Source organism: Caretta caretta, chromosome 1, assembly GCF_965140235.1.
Source record: "Caretta caretta isolate rCarCar2 chromosome 1, rCarCar1.hap1, whole genome shotgun sequence".
Lineage (NCBI taxonomy): Eukaryota > Metazoa > Chordata > Testudines > Cheloniidae > Caretta > Caretta caretta.
The window spans coordinates 216111115-216120666 of NC_134206.1; the positions used below are offsets into that span (position 1 = coordinate 216111115).

The 9552-nt window shown below is 41.9% G+C and overlaps 1 protein-coding gene across 3 annotated transcripts in view; it reads left to right on the forward strand.

Annotated features, from left to right (window-relative positions):
- The window catches only part of LOC125623170 (killer cell lectin-like receptor subfamily G member 1), a 40232-nt gene extending 33097 nt beyond the window's left edge, over window positions 1–7135 (forward strand). For all 3 annotated transcript variants that reach the window (XM_048822109.2, XM_048822093.2, XM_048822102.2), the window contains exons 2-6: window positions 3344–3439; window positions 3822–3920; window positions 3992–4143; window positions 5001–5104; window positions 5325–7135. In XM_048822109.2, the coding sequence (XP_048678066.2) occupies window positions 3344–3439; window positions 3822–3920; window positions 3992–4143; window positions 5001–5104; window positions 5325–5436 (563 nt within the window). In that variant the 3' untranslated portion in view covers window positions 5437–7135. The remainder of the gene's footprint in view (window positions 1–3343; window positions 3440–3821; window positions 3921–3991; window positions 4144–5000; window positions 5105–5324) is intronic.
- Window positions 7136–9552: the final 2417 nt, after the last annotated feature.

The following is a 9552-nucleotide window of genomic DNA, read 5'->3' on the forward strand; positions in this document are numbered from 1 at the left end:
AGTCTATTCTACTTTTTAAATAACAAACCGTTCCATTCTCTGATGAACAAAAAAACACGTGTGTTTGGGAGATGAAGTGTGGGAGTACCTGAGCTGTTTTTCTCAGATATTGATGTTTGGTTGCAGACAGTTTCCTGTAAAGTCGAGTGACCAGGTTAGCAGCTTTGGTTACTCTGTGAAAGCTCTGCACCATGGAAACAACTATAAATTGCTGTGTTGAGGGCAGGAGTTGAGTGGGGCTGCTGTTTGTCTGAGAAGGCTCAGAATGTGAAGAAAGCAGACAATACTGTAGAAAGACTCTAAATATTATGGGACTGTACAGTGTTGTTGTAGCCATGTTGGTCCCAGGATGTTAGAGATTAGGTGTGTGGGGTAATATATTTTATTGAACCAACTTCTGTTGGTAAAAGAGCTGAAGAAGAGCTCTGTGTAAGTCAGAAGCTTGTCTCCTCCGAGCTACACCTCACCCACCTCATCTCTCTAATTGTGGGACTTTTTTTTTTTGCATTTGCCTCTTTATATTGTCTGTACACACTCTCTCTCTCTCACTCTCTCTCTCTCTCTCTCTCACACACACACACACACAGAGTAAACAATTAAATTTGCTAATATAAATTAATCTGGAAGTAAAACTGTAATGTTTAACTTCAACATTAACTCATATTTGTTCTCAAGTAAATAACGAGGAAGTAAAACATTACAGTTTTACTCCTTGTTGCTTACTTGTATTTAACTCTAAAAGTCCCCTTGTTCTGAGTGCTCTGGGGAGGGTGATTCTTATGAGTAATGTGAGTAAGCTACTTCCCACGTATAAAGTATAAGCCTTCAAAAGACATTCCTATTTCCTCTGTTGGCTGTTGCTGACCTAATAAAAGGACAGCCAGACAATCTCTCATATAACAATAAAGAGAAAGAGTACATAAGCTCAGATTGAAACAGAACCAGTAATTGCTCACTGTGAACTTTTTCCTTGTTTGGTATTTTTAAAAATCTATATGTTTTAAATGTAAATGAAGTTCCCACAAAATGTCCTGTCAGCTGCACCAGAATGCTGGAGAATCCAAGGAACTTGCTGCAGAATTTAATCTCTGCTAGTCAAGGAGTATATGGGTCCTTGTTAATACTTCTTAAACCTCTGTGAGAACTTTTGGGATGAAAGGAGCTAAATGTGATTTTATGAGAGCTGGTTAAATTTTTTTGTTTGTAACTTTTCCAATAAAAATTGACTTTAAAAAAGTAACATTTTGGGGAAAGGATTTTCTTTAAGAATCTATTTGTTCATTGAAGCAATAATTTTGAAATTTTAAGATATTCATATTTTCATATTCCCCTTTTGACCCTCCTCTTTTTTGATTTGCCACTGAATACAATATAGTGTATCATGTCTACATTTTCCCTTTTCTTCTGTTCCTTTTTCCTTTTACCACTCTAGCTTTTGAAAACTTCCTCAACTATGCAAAAGTTGCAGAGTGGCAAAAGGAAAAATTAAACACTATACTGCAGCTCTTCCAAATTTGCAGAAGTTTTTCAAAGTTACAACGGAACATAAGGAAAAAGGAAAATATGAAAAAAGTGAAGGAAAAGAACCCTGGACATCCTTCATTTCATTGCATTCTATGGCAAAAAGGAAAACCAGGATGGAAAGAAAATAAAAATTTTAAAATGCAATTTAAAAAAAAATTCTAAGATTTTGGGGGAAATATTTCATGGACAATTTTATAAAAGTGAAAAATTGATCAATTTCAAACCCTGCAAAATGGAAACAGTTTCATAATATTGGAAGTTTGCCACCAAACTGTTTTTCCATTTATTGACCAGCCCCAGATATTATTGTTATTATTATGTACTGTGCAGTAAGTTCTCAATACACACATGGTAATTTAACAGGATTTCACTAGGCCAACTGATTTCTTATAGAAGTTCTGAGTGGTTGCACTCAGTATAGCTGGCAGTAAATATATAGAGAGATACATTTTTTTTGTATCAGCCAGAGGGGATTGCAGTTGAACACTCTGAATCATCACTAAGATAAGTGGTGTAATAATGGCTGTGAGAAAATGAGGAAACATACTGAGCACTGTTGTGTCCATGAGGCTTTCATAGAATCATAGAATATCAGGGTTGGAAGGGAACTCAGGAGGTCATCTAGTCCAACCTCCTGCTCAAAGCAGGACCAATCCCCAATTTTTGCCCCAGATCCCAAATGGCCCCCTCAAGGATTGAACTCACAACCCTGGGTTTAGCAGGCCAATGCTGAAACCACTGAGCTATCCCTGCCCCCTCCTCAGTTATGTGTGTATTTCTGTAAACTTGAAAAAGAAACAAAATGTTGAAATCGTACTACAGACTGAAACTCTAAGGAAACTGGAGTCCATAACTATCCCTTTTCACACACAAAAGGCCACACAGTCTTCCATTACTGGAAGGGCTCTGTTGGTAGGCTTGGAAAGATTAGATTTTTATCGACGAATGTTGATAAATAGTGAAAAGAAGTACTTGTGGCACCTTAGAGACTAACCAATTTATTTGAGCATGAGCTTTCGTGAGCTACAGCTCACTTCATCAGCTCACGAAAGCTCATGCTCAAATAAATTGGTTAGTCTCTAAGGTGCCACAAGTACTCCTTTTCTTTTTGCGAATACAGACTAACACGGCTGTTCCTCTGAAACCGATAAATAGTGATTTCACCAGACACACACAAACTGAAAAGGAAATATTTCTCTCAATAATTATCAAAATTTACAGATTGTCAAAGTAAGACAAATGCTGCTTAAGAACATATTAGAGTTTGATTTAAGACTAACATTTTGACATATGATGTTGACAGTTTGTGTTTTAAGAGTTTTACATCTTTCATTATTTAAATCTCAACATCTACTGTCATTAAATAATTATTGTCTGACCCTCCATAACTTTCCACAACTGTAACAACTCAAATAGAGAAAAAATCTTTAAAAAATTGCTTAAAACTCATAATTTTGCACCACTGTGAATTTAAATTGCTGTAAATTCAGAAAGGTGTGATGATACTTACAATGAATGAGATTATATGAATGTGTAACTTTTTAATTCTTCTGTGGTACAGTTTAGTACAAGCAGCAAGAAAAAAGTATATTAAAGAAATTATTATTTTAGCCAACCCATGTGACTCACAGATCTCTCCTGTTCTAGTGTATTATGATTTGCCTTTAGAGATGGACCCAAACTGAAAAACTTGATCCAAAAGCCAATCAACTTTGCAGAAGTTCAGATCCATATCAGATTTTGCAGCTAGCCACCTCTCTACTCATTTCTTATCTTAGCCCCATAAATAGTCTAAATTTCCACTCTTATAACCCACTAGAAATGAGAAAGAAAGAGACGATCTACACGAATACAAAATTTCTCACTTCTCCTAAGCAGCAGTTGAATCAAAGACCTGAATATGCAGAAATCAAAGGTATTGTAAATGATCAAGCAGCTGATATTCTTCCTTTTGTTGTTCTGTCTTTAGTTAAACAACTTACTACTTCCTCTGCCCCTAGAGAGATTTTTAAGGATATTAAAATAAAAATGTTCCTCTATTATATCAATCAACACCATACTAGCAGGGAGATAAAAAGCAGCACATAGCACAGAAGCAGGGTGGTTTGCAGGTGAAGGGCTCTGACAGACCAGACAAATTTGTTGCAAGCACTCTCACTGGCTGCCAGAATTACTTAGCATCTAGTGAATGGAAATGTGTTATTTGGTTTTCAGATATGGTTGTGTGTTATCTGACTTCAGATACTCAGGACAGTGGCTCATTCTGCCCATATTTATGTTTCCTGTTTTCTTGATAGCTTCCCCTGCTCCGGCTCCTCCCTGGCAGATCATTGCGGTGATTCTGGGGATCTTCTGCCTGGTGTTGTTAGGAGTCTCAGTGGCCTTGGCTATCAAGTGTAAGTATTGTCAGGAAAGACACAGGGTCTCTGACCTGAGCCATTATAAGTATTTTATGATTCCTTTACAGATCATTCCTGTCTGGGATGCCCTGACCAGTGGGTACAATATAGAGACAGCTGTTACTACTTCTCCAAGGAAAAGAAAGATTGGAATTCTAGCTGGAATTTCTGCTCTGCCCAAGACTCAGGGCTCTTGGTAATCAGTGACAACAGGGAAAAGGTGAATGCCAGTAATGCAGCCAAATCTGTAGCAATTCAATTGGCAGATGTGATAGTCTGGAGCTCTGAGGAAGGGCTGGTTGAAAATTTATCATCAAAATGTTTTTGACAGAAAATGGGTGTTTTGACTAAATGGAAATTTTCATACCAAGAGTTTGTTTTCCTCACAAGTTTTAGATTTTGGAAAATTGAACACCCAAAACCGAAAATTTTGGGAGTTTGACAAAGTGTTTTGGTTTTCATCTGAAAATTTTCAGTTTCTGAAAATCTAAATATTTCTAGTTTCTGGGGGTTGGAGTTTTAGGTGTCTAGTCAGAATTTTCCATTTTGGTAGAAATTTTCCGCAGAAAACAATACCATCTTTGGACCAACTCTACCTGTGAGATTATGGGAGACTGACATTTGGTGCAGAGTCCCATAGATTATGGGAGAACAGGCATCAGAAATGGAGATCTGTAAAATTATGGGATGAATGACATCTGGTAAAGAATTGTTTAGCCCCTTTCATTTCTAGTTAACAGACACATAAAATAACATAAGTGAGTGCTGGGACATGCTCCTGCTCCTCCACATGCACCCTGAAGATGTGAGGTCTTTGCTCCCCTTCACCACCAGTTGGGATCACCACTAGTTCCCAAATTCTCAATTCTTGTGGGTCTTTCCCACAAGTACTATGACTCAAGGAAGTATTAAAGAGGCTAAAATTGCTTGGCTCACAGAGCAGGTCTTAGTCAGCGGGAATCACAGTGGTCTTTCTGAAAGGTTGGAATATTTTACTCCCTTACATTATGTTGCTGTTTTTTGCCCAGGGTGATTTTGTTCAGATCCTTTGTCCCTTCTGTCCTTCTTCCCTTGTAGAACCTGTTCCTGGGGATCCATGCAGAAGAACACTGGATTGGATTGACAAATTTCAATGGCTCTGGCTGGGCCTGGGAAGATGGCTCAACATTCAACGATATAAAGTTGGTTTGATTCAATTTTTAGTTTTGGGGTTTTCAGTTGTTTTCAAGTCCATAAGACAGATCCTGAGCCCCTTACTCAGTGTTTACTCAGGAAAAACTCCCTCTGAAGTCATTAACCAGAATATGGGTGGAGTAAAACATGAGCCTGTTTCTCTTTCGGCAAGGAATCTTTCACTATTCTTCGCACAACCCATCTGTGTTCCTTTTGTGTCTTTTGCAGGGTGACCTCTAACAGCCCCGTGCAGCACTGTGCTGTCCTATTGAAGGATGCCCTCCACGCCTCCAGCTGTGCAGTTCCTTTCCTATGCATCTGTGAGAAATCCCCCAAGTAATCTCCTGCTGCACTTTCCCATCAAATAGTCTTCACGCACACTCAGCCAATAGACCTGAATCATGAACCCATTAAAGATGCTCCTAGCTTTGTTCATGTGGGACAAGTTTGACAGTATTCCTAGGTGGTTAGCAGCATACACTGCCTTGTGGGAGACCAAGGTTTGATTCCTGCTGTAATGTAGGTATACAATTGTGTCTAAGCATCTAGTTAAAGCAGCATCAGCTGAAAAAGCTGAAGTTCTTGTTAATACACGTATTGTTGATTATCTTTGTATTTCTATTTTCAGCACAGTTGTACTGTGGCTCAGACTGCCAGAAATTAAACTGTGTTTAAAAAACTCAATAAAGGAAAATAATGGGACAATATTAAGTATTTCTCCTTTAAAGATGATATCTCACTGTTGTACTTGGAGTGAAGTAAGCAGTATGAGTAGGATTAAACTGGATTTTTTATTCATTCACAAAATGTTACAGTTACACTGTGTATCTTTTCCTCTTTCTTTAGCAGGATTGCTCGAGTATTCTCAAGTAATTATTACATTTACTCACTCCTACCCTACTCAATTAACCTTTAGATATAATACTTTCCCCAAATGGAGGGAAATACTCTGGCATGACTCATATTTCAAGGTAAACAGATTTAACATTTACTCCCTTTTCTTCTGCTTCCTTCAGCAATTATTAGCTATACTTGTGATTTTCCCCTCTGATTTTTTTTTAAAAAGAAGACTAAGAGGAGATGTGATAGAGATCTGTAAATCAAAGAATGGGACAGGGGAAGCCCTTCAGGAGCATCTATTAGCTTGTTCCTATGTCCCGGTCTATATTACGCGGTTAGGTCAAATTTAGCCGCGTTAGGTCGATTTTATAAGGAATGTGTCTACACAACCAACCCCCTTCTGCCAACCTAAAGGGCTCTTAAAATCAACTGCTGTACTCTTCCCCGACGAAGGGAGTAGCACTAAAATCGACCTTCCTGGGTTGAATTTGGGGTACTGTAGATGCAGTGCTGTGCAATTCGATGGCCTCCAGGAGCTATCCAGAGAGCTCCAATGTGACCACTCTGGACAGCACTTTCAACTCCAATGCACTAGCCAGGTACACAGGAAAAGCACTGGGAACTTTTGAATTTCATTTCCTCCTTGGTCAGCATGGCATGCTCAGCAGAACAGGTGACCATGCAGACCCAAAATCGCACACGAGCTCCAGCATGGAGCCAACGGGAGACCCTGGATCTGATTGCTGTATGGGGACAAGAATCTGTGCAGGCAGAACTCCGATCCAGCAGAAGAAATGTTAATATATATGCCAAAATTGCACAGGGCGTGGTGGAGAGAGGTTACACCAGGGACACACAGCAGTGCCACGTGAAAATTAAGGAGCTCAGGCAAGCCTACCAAAAGACAAAGGAGGCAAATGGTTACTCTGGGTCAGAACCCCAGACATGCCACTTCTAAGATCAGCTGTATGCCATTCTAGGGGGGGACCCTACCACTACCCCACCAGTGTCCGTGGAGACTGCAAGGGAGGAGTCTCATGCAACAGGGAGGAGGATTTTGTGGATGAGGAAGAGGAGGAGGAGAATGTGCAACAGGCAAGCGGTGAATCCGTTCTCCCCGGCAGCCAGGACCTTTTGATCACCCTGGAGCCAGTACCCTCCCAGGGCATATTGTTCCTGGACCCTGAAGGCAGAGAAGGCACCTCTGGCGAGTGCACATTTGTAACTACAGTACAGGGTTTAAAAGCAATTGTGTTTAATGTTTGATTTGCCCTAAACAATTGGGATGCATTCGCAGCCAGTACAGCTACTGGAAAAGTCTGTTAACGTGTCTGGGGATGGAGCGGGAATCCTCAGGGACATCTCCATGAAGCTCTCCTGGAGGTACTCTGAAAGCCTTTGCAGAAGGTTTCTGGGGAGGGCTGCCTTATTTCGTCCTCCACGGTAGGACACTTTACCATGCCAAGCCAGTAGCAAGTAGTCTGGAATCATTGCAGCGCAAAGCATGGCAGCGAATGGTCCTGGGTTTTGGTTGCATTCATGCAACATTCAGTCTTTATCTTTCTGTGTCAGCCTCAGGAGAGTGATATCATTCATGGTCACCTGGTTGAAATAGGGGAATTTTTGTAAGGGAACAGTAATCCCATTTGTTTGGTGATCCCCGGCACATTAGACCCCAGTCATGCTAGGCTGTTTGTGCTTGGCTAAAAGGGATCATCCTGGAGAATAGCCACGCGGTGGGGTGGGGGGAGGTGTGTGCTGCACATCCACCCCAAAACCGCAGCCCCTCCTTTTAAATGGCAAACCCAACCAGCATTGGTTGCTATGGGAAAGGAGGGCACTGCAGTTTGAAACCATTCCCACATGTTATGAACGCGGAAGAAGCCAATCCTGCATACCCTTTGGCTTACCATCGCTGCCTGGAAACCAAATTCTGTTGCCCAGCCGTGTGTGATATTTCACCATACCAGCAGGCGCTCAATATAAAAGGCAAAATGCGACCTTGCACCTAAAACACATGTGCTGTCTGCTGTGAATTGCTTGATTCACTGTGAAAGAGTCTCCCTTTTGTTCTCAGAAATGTATCTTCTTAAATTCTATTCTCCCTTTTTTTCCCCCCCTGCAGGTGCAAATGTTTCTATGCTCCCCCTATCAACTCCATCCCTGAGGTTATCGCAGAGCTCATGCAGTCCTCCTGCACTGATAGGGCACAGCTGAATGCATGGAGGCATTCGGTGGCAGAGGCCAGGAAAGCATACAGTGAGCATGATCAGAACACGCAGGAGGAGTTGCTGAAGCTAATGGGGGAGCAAATGGACATGATGAGGCATCTGGTGGAGCTGCAGGAAAGGCAACTAGAGTACAGACCCCCACTGCATCCATTGTGTAACCGCCTGTCCTCCTTGCCAAGTTCCATATCCTCCTCACCCAATGCCCAAGAACACGGTGAGTGGGAGGGGAGGAGGCTCTGGGCACCAGCCACTCAACTCCAGGGGATGGCCCAAGCAACAGAAGGCTGTCATTCAAACAGCTTTGATTTGTAGTGTGGCTACAATAAGCAATGTGGCCTTGTTCTTCCCTCCTCCCCCACCCCACCTGGGCTACGTTTTACTAGTCAGCATTGTCAAGGTTTTTTTATTAAATAAAGAATGAATGGATTCAGAACAATAGGGACTTTATTTCCTGTGCCAGCAGTGGTTGAAGGGGGTAGGGGAACTGGCTTACAGGGAAGTACATTCACCAAAGGGGGCAGCTTTGCATCAAGGACAAACACACACAACTGTCACACCATAGCCTGGTCAGTCATGAAACAGTTTTTCAAAGCCTCTCTGATGCACAGCACGCCTCAATGTGCTCTTCTAATTGCCATGGTGTCTGGCTATTTAAAATTGGCTGCCAGGTGATTTGCCTCAACCTCCTACCCTGCAATAAACATCTCCCTCTTACTCTCACAGATATTATGGAGCACACAGCAAGCAGCAATAGCAATGGGAATATAGCTTTCACTGAGGTCTAACCTGCTGAACAAACAGCGCCAGCACCCTTATAAACATCCAAAGGCACATTCTACCACCATTCTGCACTTGCTCAGCCTATAGTTGAACTGCTCCTTACTGCTGTCCAGGCTGCCTGTGTATGGCTTCATAAGCCATGGAAGCAAGGAGTAGGCTGGGTCCCCAAGGATAACTATTGGCATTTCAACATCCCCAGTAGTAATTTTCTGGTCTGGGAAGAAAGTCCCTTCTTGCTGCTTTTTGAACAGCCCGGAGTTCCGAAAGATGCGAGCATCATGCACGTTTCCCAACCATCCCACGTTGATGTTGGTGAAACAGCCCTTGTGATACACCAGTGCTTGCAACACCATTGAGAAGTACCCCTTGTGGTTTATGTACCATTTGGCAAGGTGGTCCGGTGCCAAGATAGGGATATGTGTTCCGTCTATTGCCCCACCACAGTTAGGGAACCCCATTGCAGCAAGCCATCCATTATGACCTGCACATTTCCAAAAGTCACTACCCTTGTTAGCAGAAGGTTATTGATTGCCCTGGCTACTTGGATCACAGCAGTCCCCACGGTAGATTTGCCCACTCCGAATTGATTTCCAACTGAGCAGTAC